Genomic DNA, 26,924 nt, shown 5'->3' with positions numbered 1-26,924 from the left:
ACGACCAGTGGATAACATGTACAGGACATGCACTTGATTTGACAGCTCGACTGGGTAGTCCGGTTGTGTTTGCTACGTGTCTCACCTGGCATTTCATGAGAGTGCTCTGCAGCTGTGACTCCCAGCTGTCCAGAGCCGTGCAGGCCTTTACCCAGCTCTGGTTCATGCTGCACAGGCCTGCCTGCAGCTCTCCAGCCTCCGCACTGTCGCCCTGCTGGAAGTCCCGTCCGCTGAGGTTGACTGAAATCATCACAGCCTTGTATTTTTCAAAGGTCTTCTGCATATCCTGTACACGCAGAGCAAAGAAAAACACATTAGGGGGCTGACCCAGGCTATAATTTTGTGCCGGCTTTCACCAACTGTACAAGATTACATCCACTTAGCAGATCGTACCCACAGAGAATAACAACATCAGTGCCTTTCAGTAGTTATAAAATAAGAGCAGCTCTTAAGGAGAATGCTAACAGTGAATTATGTCCTCCTTGATTTAATTCAAATAGCCAAAACAACAAAATGGAGAACGATTGTCACCAACGGAATGTTTCAAAAGGTAGGAATAAAGATTACATAGATTAAATTGAATTATAACAAATTATAAGACAAAGGACTGTTTATTTTACGCTTAGTGTCCTCCTCCTAGCCATTTCTGTTAACTGTTTTCACACTACTGTTGACTATTAGGTAATGCTATCAAACAAAACATCTGACAAACAAAAAAAGTCTTTGCTTTGCCTTGTTGGACCCAGCTCTAATAAATTCCTCCTCCTTTGATCATTTGGCACCTCGGTCAGTAAATATGGTAATTTATAATCTATTCAGAAGCTGCAGCTCCAGAACCACAAAGATCTCACTGTGTTATACTGCCTGTGCCCATCAAACAAACAGCCACACAAACAGGTCACTGAGCTTTGTGGATTCACCTTCAGCTCTTTGATGTTGCCCTCCATGTCTCGGACAGTGCTGGGGGGCTCCCTCTTCCGCAGTCTGTCCAGCTCCGGCAGCACCCGACCCAGCCAGGCCGTGATGTCACTGAGGTCAGAGTTCAGCTGCTGCCACTGCTGCAGGTTGTGTCTGACCCTCATCTCTTCGCTTCGAGCCTGTGCCTGAAGCAGTTCCCATCGGCCAATCACCCCTTCACAAACACAGACATGCTCTCATCAGGATTACACCCAGCACGCTAAACACAATAATAAAGTAGCAGGAGGTCCGATATAGTGATTTCCAAATCAATTTAACCAAAAAAGACCTTCATGTATATAAGGCCATGGTTGTGTAAATAATTAGGTTCCAGTGCAAATGGCCATTGTGCCTGGCTAAATGTCTGCAGTTAAAATGCTAGGGTACAGGGTATCTTACTTGACAGTGACTTGTCTGCAGTGTAAATTCTTGGGTAAAGGGTAACTTACATGAGTGTAACTTGTCTGCAGTATAAATGCTGGGGTATAGGGTACCTTACTTGACTGTAACTTGTCTGCAGTGTAAATGTGTACGGGGGGAATGGGCAGCATACCCGATTGTTTGTCTGCAGTAGTGAGGCTAGTAAGGCCGTGCTCTTCCGGGAGCTCGTCGTCATTCAGGATCAGCTTCACTCTCTTCACGTTGTCGATTCTGTCGCTGCACTCGTTCATCAGCTTGGCCTGTGGAGCAGCAGACACAAAAGCTCAAGATCCCACCACATCCAAACATAGCCTTCACCTGTCTGCTTCTTTAGGATGTATGCTGATATATACACTTAACAACATGATGACAACCTACAGGTAGCTCAAAAGGGCCAGTCATTTAGGATAGCGAATATGAGTGTGTGTTAAACATACTAAACATACTTTTCAGTTGTATGCACTATATTTCATTCCAAAATCTAACCCTGTATAACAGCAGGATGTTTACTCAAATCTTCTCTGTTAGCTATGTAGTTGTTCCTTCAGAAAGAGATTGTATTACTGATTGATTGACATAAATACATGGACAAGGTTAATGCCAAATAGACATCTGCTTTCTGCCTGTGGACAATACAAACAATGCAAAATATATTGAACTGAACCTGCATTAATTGAGCTAAACTGAAATCATGGAGACTTCAAATGCATGTTTCCATTACGTTTATGGACAAATAGACTAGCTTGAAAGAAAACCTTACACATAAAAAAACACAGACACTAGACAGGAGATTGAGTGGCCCTGATTTATACCATGGCAGTATCTTTCTCCTAATGGCAGTCTAATAAAGACAGGAGCATGTGCTTTTATTGAGCCCAATTAAGATTACATCATCACCATGGTTTAAATAAACAAAGCACTTTCATAAATAAATATAAGGCAGTCTCCAAAAGTGTGCTTTGGAGTCAGTTCTCCAACATGTCAATATAGGCCCAATAAATCAGAAAAGCTGACTTTATCTTGCCAAAAATCTGAAAAAGGACTTTGTCTGTAGAGGGTGACGGCAATCTGAACACTTGCATAACTGTGTTTCAGAAGTTCCCCATATAGATATGGGAGAAACAGTTTGGAGGTCAGGGTGATGTCATTGGGCACAGCAGACTTACATAGCCCTGTTGGTAGGGAGTGCTGGAATGTGTGGGTGAGGTGCCCAGTCCACAGATGAGGTCCCTGTGCAGACGCTTCCTGTCCTGGGAGTCAGGGGAATGCCAGGTGGGGGGTTCTGCTGCGGACTTTCCTGGAACCCATAGGAGAGAACTATCAGAGCCTGATCCATCACTGTCCCCACAGCAGCTACATTGCCACCCAACTCAGATGCCACCACTTCCGCAGGAACCAGTGGGCAGGACATGTCAGTGAAGGATTCAACTCCAATTGGTTGACTAACAAAATATGGATGCTACCAAACTCAGTTAAAGCAATTCATTGAAGTTGCAGAACAGGTTATTGAACATTTATAGAAGCAAGAAGGTGCAGGGTTTCCATAACATAAAGTGAGTTCATGACCAGATGATTGGCATGCTTAACTTATTGACATGCTTAACTGATTAAAATAAAAATGGTGTTACAAAAAAACAAACACAATGGGGTCTCTGTTTTATTTTCATGCAACGTCTGGTATGGACAGGACTTTACATATGGGTCTGAGGGACCACCCTGGGATGGAATGTGTCCTCATCTCCTACTCTCCTGTGTGAACGAGCCATGGAGTTAACCCAGTCATTCTGCTCCCATGACCAAAACCCAGGAAGCCTGTTGGCTTCCATTTCGCAGGCGGAACTGGGAAGGACGTGACAGCTTTGATCCAGCCTCGGTCCTCGCTCCGTTTCCCAGCCTGGCAGATCGTGTGAAAGTGGGGAGGAACTGGGGGGAGTGCAGGTTAGCAGGAGGAAGGAAAGAGAGGGTGGTGGGAGGTGGGTGGGGATGGGGTTGCAGGATGTGGGAGGGTTGGCGGAGTGATGGGGACGATGGGGTGGGTTGGGCGTCATGCCTGGCCATAACCACACGACAGTACAGACACATGCAGGAGGCAAGTGCCTACCAGAGGCTGCTCTCAACGCTTTGGTAGTAGCCTTAACAAAGGATTCTGGGCTTTCTGTGATTTCTACATCTGGAAGAAAAGAAGGGAGTCAGTGGGCCCTCAGGAAGGGGTTAGACCCAAATGGCAACAGAGGGAGAAGACTTGAAGTACCAGGCATGTCTTCTCCATGGTATTTCACCTCAGTGGCCTTTGAAATGCTGATAGACATAAGTATGTGAGCAGGCCTGTTGCTGAGTCTGACATGACAGAACATCTCTTTCATCAAGTTACCTGACAGGGCACTGTAGAAGGTGGCCTCCTCGTCATCCTCGTGCGAGGAAGAGCCTCCCACGTCTACGGTGTGGTCCCACTCCAGAGGGATGGAGTCCACGCTGACGGGTGTCTCGCGGCCCGACCGCTCCAGTGGCGGGGCCAGCAGATGGCACACAGCCCGCCGACTGGGGGAGTCCCCGGATGAGCCCTCCTTCTCCTCCTGCCAAGAACCCCCCACCAGCTCCCCCGAATCCTCCAGGTCTGTGTCCCGGTCCGACAGGTCCCGGTCCTCATCCAGCATCTGGGGAAAGGAGAAGGGGCAACACCCCATTTAGGAACACACTCTTGCAGATCTATGAGAATCTGACATGGCCATTTGTGGATGGAAGACCTTTACTGAGTGGTCCTCAATGGCTGCACTGCACAACATAGACGTATTTTTGTTTTGTTTTTTGAGGCACTGACCGGGCGACGGCTGGTGAGGCGGTGGTGGAAGCGGGCCACCCTGCCGAACACCTCCTGGCAGTACGAGTGCAGCTCCTCCAGCTCGTCCTCGATCAGCACGGCATCCAGAGGGGCGCACTTCTGGATCAGGTTCTCACCGAACACGATGAGCTGGTCGATTTTGTTGGTGTTGAGTGTGATCTCCTGCTGGAATCCCTGAGGAAACAGATAGAGGCAGCACTAAGCAGGGCCCTTCACCAGTGCAGTGCAATGCAGAGAGGGGAGGAATGATCCACACGATCCCCCTTTAGCAGACACCAACTCACGTTGAGCTGTCGCATCTTGTCGTCGATGTCACTTTCGGAAAAGTGCTCCACATTGGTCAGCTGCAGGTCCATCTCCGTCAGCCACACAAGGATCCCTTCCCGTGTCCCCTCAAACTCTTCCCGTTGAGACGTGAAGTGCTACAGACAGAACGGGATCAACGTAATTAGATCATTATCCTGGGAGTAGCCAACATCTACATACAGCAAGAATATCTTTCTATCGTATTAAAATCTCGATACTTGTCACTTCCTGATCAAGAGCAGTCTCAGGACTTAGGTATAATCTGTAGTATTACACAGTGGATTTAAGGTATGTTCAAGATTTTAATGACTTGAACAGATGTGACCTTGCGTCTCACGAGGCCACAGACCTAAAAGGAAAACAGTTGCTTAAATAGTGACTCCATATGCCCATTTGTTGCAGGAGTATCTGTTAAGCAGGACAGATTTGACCTAGATTGTGAAGGATCAGGGCCGATGTCACTAAACCTCTACCCAACCTGCGGAGGCACGTCACTTCTCAAAGGCCAGGTCACTCAACAGATGGGAGAAGTGCATGTGAATGAATGCCACTGCGCATTGATGCTTAAGACTCATGTTGAACAGAAGGGTCCAGGCAACTATGTGAATGAAAGCTGCTGTCACTTAATCCTTAAAGCACCTGTTGCCACTGCACTGGTCTTACATGGGATGGGAAGATGGTCATAACTCACTTTGAGCCTGCGTAAGATGGCCGCCACCCTTCTCTGCAGGTTGTCCCAGCGCTGGTTTCCCTCGTGCACCATGACCTTGAGCTTGCTGGCGGCGTCTGTGCGGTTCTCCCGGGCCAGGCGCCGGTACTGCTTGTTGACAAGTTCCAGCTGGGTGAGTCGCTCATGGACCTGCCTCTGAAAGGCCTGTATGGAGAGAGGAAGCCAGTGTTAATACTTTTCAGTGAGCTTCTCTCTAAGCAGGCGAGAATAATTTTCCATATCAGCCTATTTCTTTATTATCTAATGCATAAAATAAAGTGACCTTTGCTATATTAACTAATCCAAAACCTTCAAATAGGAAAAAACGGTGATACAACTGCTTTCAGTCCAAACCTCTGTATAATTGGCAATTATCAACAAAACAAAAACAGCAAAGGGAAACATGCTCCTTGCTAACAGCACTAATGCTGGTTGCCTAGCTCAGGGGAAATTAATTTATGCAGAAGTTGCTAGCTGAGACATTCTCTGTGTCCCTGTTTGTCAGAAAGAAACGCAAAGCCCTCTGTTCCACTGGCTGGTTTGGCAAAGATATCAACCTGACATCATCATATGATTAGAGCCAGGGCACTCAGCGTTCACTATTCTGAATTAGTACAAATTTGACTGATGGCTTTCTTATTAGGGAAGATCAGTTGCTAAGGCAGGAAATAGACATTGTGCACACAGAGGAACATGCTATAGCAACCAAACGGCATGCGTCAGAAATGGAGTTTGAGTAGAAAAGCTGGAGGGACCTCAAACTTCTTGAGCTCTTCCTTGGCGCTGGTGTAGAGGACGTCGGCGGAGTTGGGGTTAGCGGCAGTGCGCTCGGCCGTTTTCAGCCAGTCCTCAAAGCGTGAGTAATCGTCCAGGAACTTGCACCAGAGTCGCCACGTCTCTTCAATCCTGGAGGGAGGGAGAGAGACACGGGGGGGGAGTTACGAGCAGGCATGAGGGGTTCCCTTCATTAATAAAGTAATCTGCACACACTGAGCAGTGGGAACACAGTGACACATCTCTGATTAGCCTACTGGCACATTACACACCATGTGTAATTCATTTGGAGCAGAGATGGGAAATGGGAAGACTGGACTGTGCGCCATGCCTACCTCATCCTCCTCTCCATGGACATAGCGCAGATGTTCCTCCAGCGGCGGTCCAGGCTGCGGGTGGTCTGCTGGATGGAGTCGTTCTCCATGTCACTGCCGCAGGCGTCAGCATCGTGCAGCAGGACGTCACACAGGGTGAGCACCGACGCCACGCCCTCTGTGTGCTGCTCAATGTCCCTCTGCAGGTCCTGTCCACATGAACACACACATACACACGCACACGCATATACGTACACACACGCATGTACACACACACATGCACACACACACATGTACACACACACACAAATGTACGCACACACATGTACACACACACACACACATGTACACACACACATGTACACACACATGCAGAAATGTACACACACGCACACACATGTACACACACACACGAGCACACAAGAACACACACACGCAGACACGCAGCAGACCGACATCACACAAATTCACACATAGACAGGCGCACAGGAAAAGGGATCAGAAACATATGTTAATGACTTTGCTCACATAGCCACAGGGACCACAGACATTATTATCGGAAAACTAGAAAAACCCTCAGGTTAAACGTAGCAATGGGCAGCATGTCAAAAGAAGGAAAGCTCTTTTGCATCACTAGAAATTAATCAGCTTCCCTGGCAACCAAAGAAAGCATGCAACCGCATCATAAATGCAATTATTTAATACACTGCCTGATTTCTTTGTTGACAAAGGCATGTTAACAAAAGGCTAAAAAAAAGAAATCTCCCCTCTCTTCTGCTCCTTTACAGAGTGCGAGAGAGGTGCATGCAAAAAACCCAAAAAAACTAAAGGCTTTTCTCCCAGACATCACAGTGGGACATCTCCATTTTTACTTGGTTACCCTGGGAGGGTTTGTTAAGAGCCGATGGGCACTTCCCTGAACAGTTTTCAGCATGAAGTGTTGAGAACAAAACTCAGTTAAACAGCAGCCATGCAAGTCCACTTGCATGTTTATTTTCATAAGTAGATGGATATTTCCCTTTGAACAGTAATAAAATGAAATTTCTTTACCATGGGGCACCACCAAGAGAGAGTTATATTTTCTTCTGCATTCTCATTAGAGGAAGTTGCATAGTGGTGTACTGTAATGTGCAATGCAAAGGAAGTCACACTACTGTACCATATCCGCCACACTGTAGCTCAGGGACAAGAGAGAGACTCACTCTGTGCAACCAGCAGTGGCAGCATACAGCACGATACATACTGCTGCACGCTAATGCTGAATTTGTGTGTCCCTTGCAATATAATGTAAAGTTGAAAATAAACTCTTTATTTCCGTGAATGCTGTAGTGAAATAGGAGTGTGAGGAGATCATACATTTTATTGCCAGTATGGCTATGAGTCTCAGAGGGTGTGCAGGAAAATGGAGGACAACACTTGGGACACGGTACCTTACAGAAAATGGCTGTCTTAAGTGTTTTTAGTCTCATAATAAGACTTTTTTTCCCCTCAAGTAGAAAATATTAGCTTGTTTTAAGTTACTAGATTTTAAGTCTAAACGTAAGACTATGGCTGACTTATTTAGTAGTTTGTTTGCAGTGTACCTGCTGCTCGGCGAGCTTCCTCTGGATCTCGTCGTTGTGGCAGACGCTGTAGACCACCGGCTTGGCCAGCTCGGCCTCGATGCGGGACAGCCACGTGCGCAGGTTACTCATGTTCTTGTCCAGCTGCTGCACCGTCACCAGCGTCTCCTTCAGCTTCCTCACCCTGAGCGCACGGAGACAGGGGCGGCATTAGCTCAGGCAGTAAGAGCAGTCATCTGGCAGTCGGACGGTTGTCGGTTCGGTCCCGCCGTGGGTGTGTCGAAGTGTCCCTGAGCAAGACACCTAACCCCTAAAAATGTTCCTGACGACCTGGTTGGTGCCTCGCATGGCAGCCAATCGCCGTTAGTGTGTGATTGTGTGTATGAATGGGTGAATCAACTGAACAGCGCTTTGGATAAAAGGCACTATATAAATGGCAACCATTTACATGCCACAGTTGCTTCACATCAACACACACACCCACATACAGACAAGGCACGTCGGTGTCACATCAACACACACACGCAGCACACAGGTATGTGCATCCTTGTTTCTCACACAAACAAGAACCTTCAGACAAATATACACATTTAAACCATACATCACACAATAACATTTTCAACATTAGTAGACCACAATTTACCATTTCCCCTAAGAGCTCAGAAAGATGCCTGTATGCATACCCTGGTGTAAAATCCAGCTATGACCAGCTACCAGCTGTTTCAAAACCTAGCTCGAGCTGTTTTTATCAGCAGGGTACAGCCACTGCTAGGCTAATCAGAGCCGAATTTGTCCAAAATGACAGTCTTTAAGCTGGATGAAATTTTCTCTCACCATGATACATATAGCTTCATCAAGAGATGGTTTTATAATTAATGAGCCAAAACTAGTTTCTTTATTGGGAAAAATTGGGCATCCAGGTGAGATGAAAACTACACAATCCAAAAGATTGGCATATACAGTAGTGGAAGGACCAGTGTTAAAATGATTTCAAATTGCAAAATGATTTTTAAAAAAGTGGACTGGGCAAAGAGTGGGGAAATTGAACTACAATTGTTATCAGCTGAAAATCCAGATAGACTCTTCCATACATGAACCATGATAATTAATAATATTAACTGCTGTTCGTTCATCAACACCTCTCTGCCTCTTCCCTTTGAAACTGTGCAGCAAACGGGTCTGACTGCACCTACATATTTAACAAGGCAGGGAAACCATCTGCGCATGCACACTGCCACCGGACACGTCATCTTTAATGGTGGAACGGCCACAGAAAAATATCCTCGTATGATTCCATGTTTGACATTGCACCCACAGGCAGGGACCAGACTGCCTCATACTCATTATCATATCTATAAAAGAGAGATGTCCTTTGATATCCTTTCGGTGCATGCTGTCCGAACGTAATTCTATAAAGTGACATATATCCCTTGTGATCCTGCTGGCTAGGTGCTAAGCTAGCTACTCTCGTGCACGGTTCAAAACAACAGCTGACATACGCACAGCTGTGCATCAGTGCAACATCCTGAGGTTTCGTGACAGTACCAGACCCATGCCGGCTTCTGCACTCATTCTGTTCAAACTTTAAACAGACAGATATTTTCTAACCTTCATTCTGCACGTTTCTCTAGCCCCTGCCTCACAGGTTTTCTACAGGGGGAGTTTACTAGACTGGACTCCCCAGCACCACGTCCCCTGATGTGACCCCCCCTATCTATCAAACGAATGATGGAATATGTAATTTCTGTAATACCAGAAAGAGAAAGAGCGCGTGCAGCAACATGGCAGAAAGGTGTTGGATGAAGGATGCTGATAGCAGAGCCATCTTCCTCTGGCTGCGCTCAGTCAGCTGTTTCCTGTTTTCATCCCTGCAATGAACACAGACACACACGCCCTGCAGCAGAACTGGCCGACAGTCTGTGCACCTGAGGAGGAGAACGAATCGATAACGTCCGCGCGATGCATTAGCCAGGCACCCGATCTCCATGTATCAATTGCTGAGGCTGCCGTTTTGCGCGCGCTGACAAAGCACGGCCCATCCCCCTCTCCTTCTCCCTCTCTGTCTCTCTCCCTCCCTCTTTCTCTCAAATGCAGCAGACGAGCCTCGTGCTCCCCAATTTAAGCATGCAGCTGACAAGGTTTGGCAGGTGGTGCGGACGGACGCAAGGTGTGGGATTGGGGCAGAGAGGTACTTACAGCTTGTGAAGCTATTCCATGCTACCCATCAGAATGTGCGTCCCCCAGCTCAGCCTCCTTCACGCGCTGCAATCCGCCTGTCCCCTCCCCCCTGCTCCAGGCCCTCTCTCTCTCGCTCTCTCTCTCTCTCGCTCACACTCGCTCTCTCTCTATCTCTCTCGCTCTCCCCCAGTGCCTCTCTCATGCAGCGCGTGCACACACACTCGCACAGCGATGGATACTCCTCTGGGAGAGTGTGTGTGGAGAGGGGAGGGGGGGGGGGCAAATGAGGCTAAGTGACCTCATAGCTGTGAACCTGGTTGGCTGGCTGAGCCACATGTGCTTTGGGACTCCCTGCCCCCTTCTTGTTTAAACTGTGGGGACAGATGTTCTCTGGTCCTCCAAATTCCTCTGCAGGTGGATGGAACATCATCATCAATCCTTCATTAATTCATGATATTTATGAATGGTTGCCTTATTGAGCAGTGCACAATAAGTTAAACAAATATTAGTAATATCCAGCAAATTTCTGGTCTAATCTTCATTACTACGCAACTGTGTCTCAGCTGTGAAAAGGTAATAATTTTGTGTTTTCAACCGTATAATTCAGGCACCAGTTACAGGATGAGGACAATAAAATAAAGATAAATAAAATACATAAATCCCACATCATACTGTATGTCATCATCCATAATTGCCTAAAAACAGAATGGTCATGGTTAACTCTAAGATATAAAACCAGTAAGAAGACTGGACAGGAACCTAGGCAGGAAAGGGCAAACCGGAACCTTCTAAATTTAAAGGCACAATGCAACGATATGTGAAAGGACTGTCCGTTCTGCCGGTAGTAACACCAGTTGGTATCATTGATAGAAGAAGAGGGTCAGGCTCTAGTCTTAAATGATGCAGCCTGCAACTGAGAAGGTAACCATTTAACACCTCATAATACCTGATCTAGTAAGTTTTACTATAGTGCATATGTTATCATTTTAAACATAATGCTTTGTCATAGGCATTTACAAGATAGCTTATTCCTGGTAGTTTAAAATGGGGCAATTAGAGACCAGTAGACCATGGGACCATGAGGATGTTTTTTTGATACCAGCTAACATCCTATTGGAGGGCACATGGGTGTCAAATTAGTCTACCTCCAGGGAGCAGGAGGGAGATCTCACTGGGACAGTGTTTCTGAGAAGCTGGTCCCATCACAGGGATTACAGTGAGGACAAGCCCATTAAAGTTAGTGCATGGCTAGGAGGATCAACGTGGAAGGAGACCTGCTGTTCTTTAACTTCCCAAAAATGCAGTGACAGGTTGACGTCTCGGAAGAGCAACGGTGTCAAACTGTCAACAAGGGGAAGGATACCGCTGCTGAATCATACAGTAAAGAGGAAGAGCAGCTCAGATGCATGTAGCATGTATCATATTGGTAGCATGGGCAATGAAGAGATGCGATCATTAAACAAATCACAGGAGGATATGGGAGTCATCCTATCACTGTTATTGTTTTCCCTCGATTATTAATTGCGTAATGGCTGGCCATTCGGCCACAGTTATCGAGGCTCACTGGAAAAAGTGCAACAAAATGGCTCACTCTGAAAGCTACCGCCTGTGCTCCTTTAAGCTATTAGCATTTTGTGGCAAGTGTTTACAGAGACAAAGAACAGGCACCATGTGGAGAGCTGGGCATTGAAATTGGCTTTGTGCTTTATGCTTTATTTTAAAGGCCCTTCCTCACTCCTGTTTCCCCACACCCCCGCCCTCACACACAAGCCCCTTCCCTCTCAGGTGTCCCGCTCTCTGCTCTGCAGCCAACGAATCACCATGGCAACTGAGCACGCAACATGATGCCAAAGTTCTGCCAGCAGAAGCATCACCATGGCTACATGGAATCAACACGCATTAAAAAAGCAGTGAGAGTGGTTTTCAAGTCAGGCCTTTTCACATTTATACACACAGCAGTTGTTTATCTCCCAAAAAGCTACAACCACCGAGAGAAAAGAGAACACAGGAAAGAGTTGAAAGAAAAGATCTACTTCTTCATTCAATGGAACTTCATTGTATTCTTTAGTCGCAACAATGAATTCAGACTTCAGCCAGGCACTTGGCACAGGATTCTTTTTTTTTTTGTTGGAAAAATGGAAATGGGACAATAACAGACACATCTGCCATGACAGACACATTGCGGCACTTGTTCAGACAGCTAAGCGGTGAGGATGCTGTGTGCCGTGACTCAATGGCCGCTGTCAGCAGACAGCAGCTGCTGGACCGTGCTTGGAGGCACCCAGTTTGTTTTGGGACAAAAGAGGACTACGTGTCTGCATCAGCATATCTGATCCCATGCAGTCGACTTTCTCCGACCCCCCACAATGCACTGGTGCCAGACTGAGGTCTCTGTCTTTGCTAATGACAACTTTTTACTTCCGAAGCACAGCCTGCTTTTTTAAAGTCCCTCCATGCAGAAAATGATGTTCTACCAAGAAGTGATGAGCTACAAAATGACTCAAATCCACTCCGCTTCTCCCGGCACCCCTCAGCAGCAGTGCTCAGTAGTCTTTCGACAAAGAAATGTGGAGCACTGAGAGAGCTGAAAAGAGTGGAAAAGACTGAAAAGTTTGACAAAAAAATGTTTAGGTGCTGTCCCAGCCCAGTAGTGAAATAGTTGAATAAATAGTTGAAAAAGCATTAGAGTGGATAAGACTCATGAGATTAAGTATTGATAGGAATCTGAACTGACTAACAGACCTGGAAAAATAGGACACTGCATAGGTCTAAAATGTAACAAGCCAGATCTCTTTAATGGCCTTCACCCAATAAACTATAAACAAGACTTCACAAACAGGGCTAATTCTCATTAACGGGATCTGATATTTTAACGTTGCCACTATCCGTGTCGCCAAAACAACAAACACCAAACGCCAATATATTATCATTCTGCCAGATAGCTACTGACATCAGCTTCAAGGACTTAAACAGACCAATCTGCTGTGTGTCATAAGCAGGAGTCTGCAAATAGTGCCACTGGCACAAGGTCACAAGGTAATGTGCTGTCCCAGCACGTCAACCAGCTTTTCAAATTCAAAAGTCTGTCAGCTGTCTATTCCTTACATTAATCAGCTTATGTGGCTTATGCACTCCCTCCAAACTTTGAGAAAAAAGGCAAAAATCTTATGGTGAAGGCTCCCTAAGTCTTCATTTGCAACTTATCACTCATATTAGCTGATAACCTCCACAAATTATCTTCTGTTCAGCTGCGTACAAAGAGCACAATAAGTATCAGATGACCTCTTTATTCTGCGACACTTGGAGATGAACGTTTGTCGCTGGGGGATTAGCTGCAGCTAGCACGTAGGTGCAGTCCCTTCACATTGTTTCAGCTGGTGCTGTGCGGTGCTACGCTAACACGATAACAGATGTCCATGTAAATGGGCTGGCTGAGACCGGGGGGGGGGGGGATCACGGGCCCATGGCGCGTCTCTATTGTCCTCCTAATGTGAGCGGACAGCCCCCTCCCTCTGACAGTCAAAGAGGGGAACGGGCAGCCATTGAGCAGGCCCCTGGCCATATGGCAAATCTACCACCATCATCAACAGGCATATCAGAGGTTGCAGAGATAAGTCCCTGGATTCTGAGACTTTGGCCATCTGGCACAAGCTAGGGGACTCTACAAAGCAAGCAGGCCAGCTGATATTCCAATTCCTCTCCTGTTTACAGAAGCCATGACATACAAGAGATGGGCGCAAAACACTTCAGGCAGGTTTAAAATCTATCACACCGGAAGCACTGCTAATGCTTCGCCATACATAAACAGACAGATGAAATCCCACAACAACCCCTGTGTTCTGCTGGATAAGTACCGGATAAGAACACTGTTCTCTAAAGAGCTTTTTTGAGTGCTGCTTTATTAGCAGGCAGATCGAAACACGAGCGATGCGGTTAAGCCAGAGCACTGCTATAAAATGCTAATGGTAAAAGACTGTCCTGAAAAGAACATAACTTTGCCAAATCATCCATTTTGTAATGAGGATATAAATAGAAAACATTCAGGAGGAATAAACTGCTCAAGCTACCTAGGGCTGCACGGCAGTCAGACTGTTGGACGCCACCTGTTCTGATTATGAAATCACCTATAGCCTGCAGGACCAAATACAGTAGTGATGTATGGAACTGCCAACAGGTGAAAGGTATTATGAAATTCTATATAGAAACGCACACCTCTGCCACCAATCCACCGTTGTTCTTTACACATTGTATGTGAGATAATACCACCTAAACTTTACTTTGAAGGACCACTCATTAAAGAATCGCGTAAACCAAAGAACCTATCACTGAAAGACCTAGAACAATTGGCATTGTTTGAGTCGACTGACACCTCACCACAAAGTGATTCCCACACATATTGGCCAATGGATCTCATAGCACTGTGAAAGCAGTCTTTTTAACTTCCCTTGTAAATATACTATTTTTTAACCAGCACTATAATCGACAGATGTGGCCAGATGGGGCCAGATGTGCCGTGAGTATAAACTGCGCATGTATGTTTGCGTATCTGGTGTTCGCTCTTTCCCTGCAGCTCACCAGCGCTCTCAGTGGCTTCGCGTTGCTTGGTTATGGATTAATGTCATTATCCCTTGGTCAGGCTCTCTGCTGCATTATGTCAGTAATCCCTGGTAGCAGCGCCCCAGGTCTCACCTGGCCTCGATGTGGTCGAACAGGTGCTGCCATCGGTCATTGATGTCCTTCAGCTTGTCGTTAATCTCCGTCTCTTTGGTCTTGTTGCTGGCGGTGATCAGCTGCTCCCCCAGCTGTTTCAGATGGGTTTTATTTTCGCTGAAGAGGTTAATCTCCTCCATACAATCCTGGGGTAGGGAAAGAGTCATTCTGTCAAGACCTACATATTAGTGCTTTCCTCGTTTTCCCCCCTACCCCCTACAACATAAACAAACGTGCTTTGTGCACGTGAAATGAGTTTTCCCCACAATGCATTGCTGAGATTTAAACAGCTGTCATTCCATTCCCAGGCAAGGAAGTTCACAGCTGGCTGATAGCATTGGAGGCTCCCAAGATTGACCGGAGCACAGAGCACACAGAACTGTACCCTTAAAGGCAGACTAACTTTACATGGACGACATATACTCACTAGAGCATAGAACAATGCAGCCATTTACCAAATCACGAAAACTTATGGGAGTTTGCCAGACAGAAAAAGTGCCCTTTTTCTGAGAACAAAACATTATCTTATTAACCACTGAGAGAACATATTAACATCAATTTAACTGATTGCATTTTGCTGATTAACAAGATTAGATTGACAGAATGTCTTCACTGAAACATGGGCTCTGAATAAGCAGGACTGAGAAGAGTCTCAGTCTTATCATTCTGTTTGATCAGTTTAAGTAATAGGTCTGGGCTGGGCTGTTAGTTTGGTGAGCGCCTACAACCGCGTTTAGTCTGTGGTCCAGCACTTCGATTATTCCCGCAAACCTGGCCCTAACAGTGCTGCTAGCTCACAACCTGGAAGATTAGCATACAAACCATTTAATGACAACATTGTGACAAACTGATCAAGGATTGGAGTTTCATACTATAGAGTTAACTAAAAGGATTTACACAGATAATTATTTTATTATGACAAGAACATAATCCTCAATGAGTGGCCTGCAGCTCCTTACATATGTGTTTATTATGCTGGGGTAAAAAATTCAATGCCATTCAGATAAATCACATATGAAAATGTGATTGGGGCACAGGACCTGAGAGTTTGCCTGCACTCTCAGAAATAAAGGTAGGAAAAGAGCCTAAAAAGGTACAAATGCTTGTTGTTGAAATCTGATCCTTGAAGAACAAAACTGTACCTCCACTGTCACTTTATTTCTCTGAGTGTGTGTAAAGGCTGTGCCATACCTTTTTCAGCTTTTCCACCATTTCCTCGATGCTAAGATCGGTGTTGTGCGCCACCTTGTTCTCCATCTGCGTCAGCCATTCGCAGAGCTCCTTGTTTTTCTCGTTGAAGATGATCCAGGCATTGAGTCGGTCGGCGATCTCTTGCTTACGCAGAGACACCTATGGAGAGGTGCGGGACGTGGTGTGAGACCGTGCCGCAGGACCATGACAGAATGCTACCGGTATGGGATATGGATATTGGGGAACCTGGGGGGTGTGGCTCCATATGGAACCATTTCTCCAATTAAAAAGCAGCTCCAGTGCTACCATAGATGTAAACAGAACAGGAGTGTGATGTCATGCAGATGTGGAAGACCAATAACCTGAGAAGCAGGTTAGGATATGAAATACACAGACCGACATTTTACACAGTTACTGTATGAAAACACCCTCATGAACAGTGTTGCTCAAAGAAGGAGAGACAAAATGGCGAGCAGTGACCAGAACATCAACATTCCTATGATATGTTGTGACTAATTCAGAATGATTATTATATTCATTTATTTTTTTGTAATTGTTTTTATAATAATGAAAGTTCAAAAGAAGATTTAAAAGTTAGTTTTCTGTTAACACAGCTTTTGCACAGCTAACGCAAAAACCAGTCTGTTCCCTTAAAGGCAGGGTGGTAATAGTACCTCTAAAGTGTGAAAACACATAATAAATGCCACGGTATTTGTGTAAATAAGTTTGAAAAACAAATGTTAACACCATCTTCCGCATTCCAAAGAAATAGATGGGTGTTAATATTAATTAATGGATAAATAGGTCTCATTCCATGTTCTGTTACTGTTGAGCACGGTTTGCATAAAATCACAAATTAAGATCAGTTTAAAATATCAGCATACTTAACACATGAATAAACACAGTGAGAAACAGGGAAGAACAACTCTAGCACTTTCAACATGGACCTCTTAAGAAGCACTTTGAGAATGTGTTGTTACAGAGCAGCATCTATAGTGTTGGACGGCAGCTTTTACGGAGATGAAGAAAACCAGAAAAGTTTGTTCAAATATGAAGAGTTTAACTTGGGAGAGTGAGTACGCCTGGTATGAATGCTCTATCACTACATGGCCATCATATTAAGAACGGTTTTTATTGATCTCTGCTATTGCCACAAAGGCAAGAAAAATAGAGGTTAGATGAACAACGACCTCACCGTCCACAGCTTAATACAATGCATGTTCTAAATAGAAAGACTCCTTTGAATCAAAATAAAGTTATCATAAAATCTGAAGGTAAGAACTTGATAAATTAATAAGGTATGGAGCATTGTATATGTTACTCCTGAAGGGAAAACACAATACAGAGAATGACGAGGAGAAAAACTTTAAAGAACATCTTATTAATACTGGGAAAGCTGCGACTGACACAGTCACCACATCACAGATCAGCATGGTGAACCATTACATTACATTACATTACATTACGGCATGGTCAACCAACCCGCGATGCACAGGTGAGCGAGGCGCAGGACAACGCTGTTCACAGGACAATTCAGATAGAAACGAAGGCCTGTTCCACGGGCCCCTGAACCCTCTGAGCGTCATTGTGCTTGACCCCCCTGACGTGTCACACAGCTTGTGATCCCTGTTACAAAGGGCTGTCCCTGTCCAGCAGCCCCCGTCCAGCTTTGCCTCGCCATCTGCTCTCCCATTCCGATGACTGCCTCCCTCTGCAACCTGTTGCCCTATCCCCCAACACTTTACCATCTCAAGACACATCCTATCAACACTGAGCAAATGGTCGCAGCCGGCACGGTCTGATATCTCCGAGAGAACAGTTTGCAAGAAGAGCCAATGGCTTTGTTTTTGTTTCTTTTTACTGTGCGTTAGCCTTTGATAGCGCTTTAAAGAGTAGGTTCATTTTGAATTCCATCGCTCTTGAAATGGAACTTTCTAGAAAGTTACATTTCCTCAACATAAAGCTGTATTGTACATTCCGGAATTGTAACTGACAAGGTAGCTCCAAAAATACCATATCATAAATAACATATGAACCCGGATTCACATCATCATTTTTCCCATTTTCAAAATGTATTATTTACTTCAATGATAAATGACAACAACACCATTGAGATTACAGACTCAACAGTTCTAATACTGAGCTTGGGAAATACAAAGTGATAATGACAACCTCTAGACTTCAATACCGACTTCAATTCAACTAGTCTTCCACGAAAACACTTTCATATGAAATGCATTCAGCTTCTTCTAGGACTGTCAGTTTGCATCACAAACACTTTTTGTTTCGACAGTCAATGCAGCAGTCTGAAGTCTAATCTGATGAAAACTAAGTTTCAACCTTTGCAATCAATAGTTTCCATTAACAACCCTTAAAACGCTTCTGTTCTCAGCTATCTCAGATCTTGCACCAAGATGTAACCAAAATAACCACCAAGCTCAGAGTTCAGCCAGAGAGCAATCTCTTACTAAAATCCACTGTTCACTAACAGACAAAGTCGTCCAGACTTCACTCCATTTTTAACAATATCAAACTTCCCCTCCGGCCTTTGAGTCGAGCTGTGCGGTGCTCCATGCGGCAGCTGCAGACACACACCCTCTCTCACACACACACACAGCCTCGGAGGCTTTGTCTGCCCGTATACACGCGCAGCCCCCGGTCCAGGCCCAGCGACCCTACCTTCAAGCACAGTTCCTCCCACTGGCAGCGTAGATGCTCCACCTGCTCCTGGAGCAGCACCACGTCGTCGGCGATGATGTACTGGGACAGGTCCGTCTTCATGGTGGCCAGCTCCGTCAGGCTCTGAGCCCAGTCTTCCAGAGAGTCCTCTGCCTCCTGCATAACATAACAACAAGTCAGCCCCCTGCCGCTCGCTCGCCCGCCTGCTCTCTCTCCTGCCTCTCCTCTCTCCAGCCTCCAGGATTAGGGCCCTCGGGCGGCACGGGGGAGGGGAATGGGGGAGGGGAGGGCAGCACACAGAGAGGAGTGGGGGAAGGGGGAGGAGGGAAGATAAACCCATAATGAGCCAGAAGGGATAATGCTGAAAGCCCAACCTGTTAGAAACTTGGATCTACTTTGTGTGCTGTGAGTTTAGCACTTAGCGTGCAGTCTTTCTATGTGGCAGTAATCAACATCCACAAGCAAGTGATCAAACATTGTGCTCAAACGCAACAAGATTAAATAATCACCAGCAACACCAAAGTGTAACTATTTTAAGCATATTAAAGTCTGCCACATGTAATATGCTTTCTATTTACTTATTTTATGGACAATGGACTGGGAGGCAGTTTGCAAGGATGAAAGGGAATGGCCTCTTTTGGATAAAAGTTCAATGAGAGTGGAAGTCCCTGATGGGTCATAGCCAAACTAACTCTTTGTCAATACGTCCATACGTAGCTGTGTGCAAGCCATTGAACAGGACAAAAATACGGAACTCTATCTGCATTTAATTGATTGCTTCTAAGTTAAACATCAATGTACATATACTAGTGTTGATGTGAAAAACAGGTTGGTTAAGAAATAAATATATAGTAAATTTCAGGAAAACTCAAGTGCTGCCATCACAGGAAATTAAATTCACTGAGCCAGGACCCTGTATTAAATAAAACAAATTAAAAATAGCAGGACTGCGAATCCACCCCACCCCCAGTCCCCCAACAAAAGCAGTCAACACACGAGCTGCAAAGCAGCCAATCAAAGCGGCTGGAGTACCAGGGCAGGTACCATTCTGAGTGGCCTTGCCTGCAGCTTACTAGGTTGGTAAAAACTTTTGTCAACTATTTTACCCACTATACCGTTGCAAAATTGCATCAAGTTTTAAAATGTTGTTTATTTTTTTTCATTCAACGCTTCAGAGTCCGGTCGATGACACAATAACACTGACACAATGGCCAGTGATGACAGGAAGTCTGCAGTACTCTGAGACAGTTTACTTCATCCCATTGGAATGCTGGCCAACACAGGCCAACCCTAGCCTCCATCCATCCATCCATTATCTGAACCCGCTTATCCTGAACAGGGTCGCAGGGGGCTGGAGCCTATCGCAGCATACATTGGGCGAAAGGCAGGAATACACCCTGGACGGGTCGCCAGTCCATCACAGGGCACACACACCATTCACTCACACACTCACACACTCACACACTCATACCTACGGGCAATTTAGACTCTCCAATCAGCCTAACATGCATGTCTTTGGACTGTGGGAGGAAACCGGAGTACCCGGAGGAAACCCACGCAGACACAGGGAGAACATGCAAACTCCGCACAGAGAGGCCCCGGCCGACGGGGATTCGAACCCAGGACCTCCTTGCTGTGAGGCGACAGTGCTACCCACTGCACCATCCGTGCCGCCCCAACCCTAGCCTGATAGGGAAATAAAAGACACAATTCTGTCACACTGTCAAGACTACTGTGCTTCGGTGATGACATAGCACTGACTAAAGCCAGCAATTTCTGGGAGGCAGGGCTCATTAAAATTGAATTGAATTGAATGGACATGAATTATCCACAATTCATTATTCCAATAATTTCAATTCAATAATTAAATTGAACCAGTGTACTGTACATAAGAAATTAATACTGGGTGACATCCTGCAATACTATACACCTGAAAAATCTGTAAACGATTTTCTAGAATACAATTAACCATTAATAGGTTAGTCACAAGTATGAATGAGAATATAACACATGATTTTGCACTCTGTGGGTACTGATTGTGGCCACTCTGTTTGTGTGTGTGTGTGTGTGTGTGTGGTGGGTGTGTACCTTAGTGACCTGCTCCGCAGTTTGCAGCTCTGCCGGGTGTTCTGGCAGCAGCTGCTTCAGTCTGGCCTTCATGTCCTCCAGCTTGCATCGGCGATCGGCTAGCTTGGCCTCGCAGCGCTCCCAGGTCTGTGAAAGAACATTGGTCAAGGCCAAATGACTGTCTGGAGATACACACCCTGAAATGCTTGCCCGAAGCACAGAGAAAACAACGCTACTTCAACAAACATTCCATTGTTTGCTTTCACTTCACACTTGCTTTTCTATAAAGTATGAAATCCTCCAATAAATTAATTTTCAACACATCCTGTCGTGCTTGAGTCATGAATTCTCTGTGTATCCATGTGTTACCTGTGTTAACCTGCCCTCAGACAGACCCAGAGTAGTGAGTGGACTGTCCACTGCATGTTCTTGGAAGAGTGCACACTCAAACTAACTTCCACTGATGTGTCTGATGTGTTTGGCTGATGTGTCACATATTTGGGCATGCCTCCATTAGGCTGTACCAACTGCCTCATCGAGAGCCAGACACAGAAGCACCCTGTAGAGTCCACAGTGTGCGGGTCACACGGCCCAGTGTGGACTCATTGGATCAACTGCCCCAGTACAGACCTTTGCTTGTCCCCATTATCACAAAGAGGATATGGAGTTCAGATCCAATATTCGCTGCAAACTCCAGTTTTTGAATATTTTCTGAATATATGATGTGCATTTGCTACAGTATTTGGTATGCCAGCTTATACTCTGCATCGATTCCCTTTTGGGCATTATTGCTATACATGCCTCTTTGTCCTGGGTTCACAGGTTTCCAGATAAATTACCCACTCTGAACTGGCACAAGCCGCTCAAATTACACTGGCCTCCCTGTGCTCTGGTTTCACAAGCTGAGCTGCGCTGATCGTCACAGAATTGATGGAATTGAGTGCGTTATTCTGGGAATTGAGGGAATATGAGTTGAATCTTAGTGGGTTATCACAAGACACTGAAAATGGACCAGAACAACAGTCAGAAATGCCAAAGATGCATTCTCCAGCTGTCCACTGTATCCAGGGCGGCGTGACACAAACAACACGCTTACATCACTGCCCAGCCACCACGAATCAACAGAGTGGAGGGGGGATTCGATTGGTCAATGGCACAAGGGCCAAGAGAAACCAGCAAAACAAGATTCAGCTGCAGAATAAGGACTCAGGTCAACCTCAACCTTCTGCTGGCCTGGATGATCTCTATGTCCATGTATGTTAATAACCCAGACAGGTTTAGCCTAAGCTCCCCCCCCACACCTAAGCACCAGTTCAGTGCTGTCTTATTTACAGGGAGAAGATCTTTGCTTATCTCTCATATTCACATTACCACAGCTCACTATGCAGATGAATGGAGTACTGTCATGAGTTTTTGGGCCAATCAATACTTAATGGGATTTAATTCAACTCAATACCTGCATGTCAGATATATTGTTGCACAGCTTTTATATTTCTTATGCTTATGAACTAGAAGTAATCAAAACCCCTCTAACAGATTTGAGCTCCTACATATAACATATAATACATAATAAATGGGCTCCAACATATAATACATAATATATGCATATATATCTAATTTTAACTGTGAGGTTAAATCACCTGATCAGTTACAATGCCTATATAGGACACGTGACTACTTAACTACCAGGTCAGGAAACAGGCATCATGTTACCAACCACCAGACCCAAAAATTAGCGAGCAATGGTAAGCATTTCATAAAGATCAGTGTGTAGTAGCTAATGCTGCACAGCCTGGAATGTAGACCACAGCAAGATTAGAGCGGCTTTCTAATCCACTCACTCATCCATTTCGCTGATGAAGCCCAAATGTGGGTCAGTGGGCTGAGCAGGAGGTCTAAGGTTCCCCTTATCATTTTGAATAAGTAACTTACTGAAATTGCACTTGGCACAGAGATGTATCGTTACACCTAGGTATTGAAACTCATCACCTTTCAACATTAAAATCATCAAAATCTTTGCATTTCCCACCAGCATTTTCAAAAGAGGCAGACATTACATTTCTTTAATTGCATCGTACTGAGGTTAAGACTGCGCTGTGTCACAAGCACACCTACTGTGAAGCCTAATCTTTCAGGGAAATTTAATCTCTACTTTTCTCACAATAATATCCTCCAAAACTAGCTGCTGTGCTTTTCACTGCACGAGCCTTACATGTACACATACCACCAAAATTTGAAACATCTTATAATGTATACAGTCTCAGAAATTCCTTGACTGTGCATTACAGTAATAACTGACAAGCAATTGAATGACAGCTGTGATTCTTTGTGGGTGGGACTTCATGACACAGGTCGTCTTGCTGCTTTGAGGTTCCTCGGTGTGCGCTACCTGTATAATGCTGCCGGTGAGGGTCCTCCTCTTTCCCAGCAGGCTGTGCGAGTGCTCCCAGTCCTCCTGCAGGGCCCCCAGCTCTGTCTGCAGCTGGGCCTGAGTCTGCGCATCGCCCATGGAGAAGAGCTGCCGGCCCACCTCCAGGGTCTGGATGTAGCAGCTCTGGTGGCGTTGGAACAGCAGGTCCATGTGCTGTGGAAGAGGGAACGCCTTTATACTGGGCCGAGTGCAGCACGGACACAACCGCAGTCAGAAAGGGGACCATTTCCCCAAACATCAATCACTAAGTGATGAAAGTCAGTAATTACTAACGACGCAAAATGCCCGACACACATCACCTCAGATGGTGGGACATATTAGCGATGGTTGAGGTGAAGTTAACTCTCTTCTTGTGTAAAGTGGTTTAAGATCCTACAAAGCACTCATAAAATGCATTAACTTTTCAAATCCACATCTTTTTATTGGTGGCATAAAAAACCATAAGAGATCATTGAAATGTATGTCGACATGTATATTAGAGTAATACATTCTTGTGCATGATACTGAAGTCCTTCCCTGAGTCTCCACTGGACATTAGCGCTAACAGAAACAAGCAGCCTGCAGTGCTTAGAAAGGACACATGACCCCACGCTGGCTTTACCTTGAGGTCCTCCAGGGAGGTGTGCAGCTGGCCCAGACTGCAGTGCACAGGGACGGAGGGGGGCAGGAGGGCGTGGGCATCGCTGAGGAGCTTCCTGAGCTTCTTCAGGCTGCGGGTGTAGAGTTGCCAGTGCTTCACCAGCCCCTCCACCAGGGAGCGCCGCTGCTGAGCCCGCCGCATCACCCCCTGCCACTGCTCCTTCAGCTGGGACAGCTTCAGGATGAAGTCACTCCTGAGGGCGGACAGAGGGACACACATCGTAAAGCTCTCCCCAATCACAGCCTAAATACCCATCTGCATCACCATGTCTCACTGTGTCCCTTCTGTTTTACTGTATGGAAGATTATTTTTAAATATTGCACTGTTCATATTACAATGATCCATTAGTACTCATTGAGTACCATTGACAGGCAATGTTATGCACAGGTATATTTTTAAACCAGGCACAACCAGGACATTTTGATCATTAATCGCTCTTATTTCCTCAGTATCTTGTGTAATGATCACGTTTGAGCAGTTGAATGAGTTCTGTATTGATCTTTGGATAGCATAAAAACTAGACTCATCCACAGTTACAATAAATGTATATCAGACTGATCTGTCTTGCGCATATGAGGCAGTCTGCCCAGTATCACTGGGATACTGCTCAATACAACCCGCAATGTCTATGAATTGTTTCCATATACAAGATGCTGGCAAAAAGAAACCTCAGATGTACATCCATATCTACTCATTCTAGAGCAGGAACCACAGTTTATGTACAGTGTAACACACAAGCCATGCTTTTCTGTTGAGAGTAAGCTCCATTTTGTCTGTGGCACAAGATCAATTGCATAGGTGTGCAGGGAACCCTCACCTGTCCTCCACCTCCCCTCTCTCCAGCAGCTTCAGCGCCTCGTTGATGACCGAGTGCAGGATCTGATGCCCGATGGACACCTCCACCTGAAACCTCTGAGACGACAGGGTGTTTTCTGCCATTAGTATATCCTTAAGTACAAAGGGGAACAGGCATATGAGTTGAACTGCATGTTCATGAGAAATGACTTGGGAGAAAATTGATGTTTTAAACATACAGCAAACTTGGAATACGTACATATGTTACACACTTTCAAATTTCATTAGTCTAATTCGGTAATGTGGATCATATCTTGATATACTGTAAGGAATAGCCATAGCAGAGGCAACAGTGAGTGTGCCGTGAGGGAACAGCATGGTGCTACCTGGTGTATGCGAAGCTGCTCCCTTAAGCCAGGGTAACTGCCGGCGATGTCTACGGCCAGGTTGTCCTCCATGCTCTGCAGGAAACCCATCCAGCTCTCACACTTCTGCTCAAAACTCTGCTGGTTCAACACCTCTGCTTGCAGCTCACTGGTACAGTACACACACAGACACACACACACACGCACACACACACAGTCACCACCTGTCCACCAGTGCTCCCCCTCAGGAGACAGACGCTGCCCTAGCCCTAGCTTCACCATTATAATTTCAGTTTATACACAGAAAAATTAATCTACCTTAACAAGTTTCTTAATCTTGTAATGAGACTTAAAATCTTATTTTTTCTCTCTTTAGTAGAAAATAGGAGCTTGTTTTCAGTTACTGGCAGGATTTTTGCTTTATTTAGCAAACAAATTTAAACAAGATTTTAAGTCTGAATATAATACTAATATACTTGCTAAAAGAATGACTTATTTTTTGGTTTTTACTGTATACTTCCACAAAACTAGCAGCAGCTGTGCTGCTGGCATCTGTTAAAATAGAAAATCAAGTAATTGATGGTACCAGTGCTATAACAAACATTACTTCCCATACACGGTTTTGCCAATGAATCCATTTCAATTAACGTATATAATGTTCTTGGGAACATTTCTGCATGGCTACTCTGAGAGGTTGATGCTCTTCGAGAAGCTCTTTCCCAGTAGTGTGCTGACTCACCTGCATTGCTCCAGCGCAAGGGAGGAGGCCAGTGCCCACCGTCTGTTGAGTGTCTGCAGCCTACGGGAAACGGGGTCACTGAGGGACAGGCGGTAGCTCAGCTCATTCAAGACATCCAGGTCCGGAGACAGCGTGCTTAGCGCTAACAGGTCCGTCTGATGGGTGAGGGAGATGGTTACTACGGGGAACTGTTAAAAAAAAGCTTCGGCTAGACACTCTTTGAGTAGGAGGCAGGCTGACTCACCTTAGCAAAATCCCCGTCGCTAATGTCCAGAGCCACAGTCACTCTGCCCTCGCAGTCCTTCAGGTGTTTCTCCAGGAAGTCCAGGCTGCTACTGAGCTCCTGCAGCTGCTCCAGTTCCTCCTACACGTGCAAAGTCACGTGTCGGGGATAAGCAGATAGGCCAAGACCTCAAAAAACATCTGCTGTCTCCTGAACCCCTCTCTGTGCTCTAGTAATCTCTGAATCAGTGTCCAGTTGTGATTTTTCAAAGGCGAATATTATTATTATTAGAATATATTAGTTTGAGTATTCATGATGACCAGTGCCACATTCATTTAAATTCAATTCAATTTTTACAACACAAATTGTCAAGCAAGCCTAGGGCGACAGTGGAGACAAGTAAAAATTTGTTTGTCCACCGGCTGGCACTGGGCAAGCAGTGAGTATAACAGCAGTATTAAGTGGGCAAGCAGTAAGTTTAACAGCAGTATTATATGTAATATGTACATCAATTAAATTAATCATTAAATCAATAATTTTACAAATAATTATTATTTGTAAAAAAATATTATGCAGATAACGAATATAGTTCATTATCCGGGAAAGTCCGGTTCTTGGCACAGGGAGGGCAGACGTAGCAGGTTAGCTAAGCTGCCGTACTCAGAGATTACTTTAGTGGGATAGCAGAGTGACACTGGTGAGGCCACGTGTAATATAGTGGTCCTACCTGTAGCTGCTCCTTTCTCCCTGCTAGTGCCTCGGCCAACTGCAGAACACTGCGTGCCAGCAGACGGCTCTCTGATTGGATGAAGACAGCAGCTCCGGGTTCCATCTGTCCTATGAGGTTTCTCGAAGCCTCCAGCACCTCCTCCACACTATTCTGCAGCTCATCTGTGCACTTTTGCAGACCCTGGAAAAAAAACAGGATGTGAACACAGCACAGATTTGTAAGACAGAAACAACATACTGAAAATACATAACAATGCAGTCCAATGCCACCTATATCTATATGATATTTTTCCATT

At 45.4% G+C, this 26,924-nt stretch overlaps 1 protein-coding gene across 1 annotated transcript in view; it reads right to left on the bottom strand.

Moving 5' to 3' along the window:
- syne2b (spectrin repeat containing, nuclear envelope 2b) overlaps positions 1-26,924 on the bottom strand; it is a 137,055-nt gene that overhangs the window by 4,796 nt on the left and 105,335 nt on the right. Inside the window, exons 103-125 of the mRNA XM_061251223.1 lie at positions 26,627-26,809; positions 25,921-26,040; positions 25,677-25,831; positions 24,959-25,106; positions 24,595-24,689; positions 23,739-23,970; positions 23,096-23,290; positions 20,728-20,853; positions 18,640-18,795; positions 15,961-16,119; positions 14,749-14,915; positions 7,903-8,065; positions 6,341-6,528; positions 5,987-6,137; positions 5,214-5,396; positions 4,501-4,638; positions 4,196-4,390; positions 3,749-4,031; positions 3,479-3,547; positions 2,544-2,674; positions 1,511-1,637; positions 921-1,132; positions 86-286 (exon numbers count right to left, since the gene is read on the bottom strand). Coding sequence (XP_061107207.1) covers positions 86-286; positions 921-1,132; positions 1,511-1,637; positions 2,544-2,674; positions 3,479-3,547; positions 3,749-4,031; positions 4,196-4,390; positions 4,501-4,638; positions 5,214-5,396; positions 5,987-6,137; positions 6,341-6,528; positions 7,903-8,065; positions 14,749-14,915; positions 15,961-16,119; positions 18,640-18,795; positions 20,728-20,853; positions 23,096-23,290; positions 23,739-23,970; positions 24,595-24,689; positions 24,959-25,106; positions 25,677-25,831; positions 25,921-26,040; positions 26,627-26,809 — 3,777 coding nt within the window. The remainder of the gene's footprint in view (positions 1-85; positions 287-920; positions 1,133-1,510; positions 1,638-2,543; positions 2,675-3,478; positions 3,548-3,748; positions 4,032-4,195; positions 4,391-4,500; positions 4,639-5,213; positions 5,397-5,986; positions 6,138-6,340; positions 6,529-7,902; positions 8,066-14,748; positions 14,916-15,960; positions 16,120-18,639; positions 18,796-20,727; positions 20,854-23,095; positions 23,291-23,738; positions 23,971-24,594; positions 24,690-24,958; positions 25,107-25,676; positions 25,832-25,920; positions 26,041-26,626; positions 26,810-26,924) is intronic.

The sequence above is a fragment of the Conger conger genome, chromosome 1 (genome assembly GCF_963514075.1).
Source record: "Conger conger chromosome 1, fConCon1.1, whole genome shotgun sequence".
Lineage (NCBI taxonomy): Eukaryota > Metazoa > Chordata > Actinopteri > Anguilliformes > Congridae > Conger > Conger conger.
This window is presented reverse-complemented; position numbering and strand designations above follow the sequence as displayed.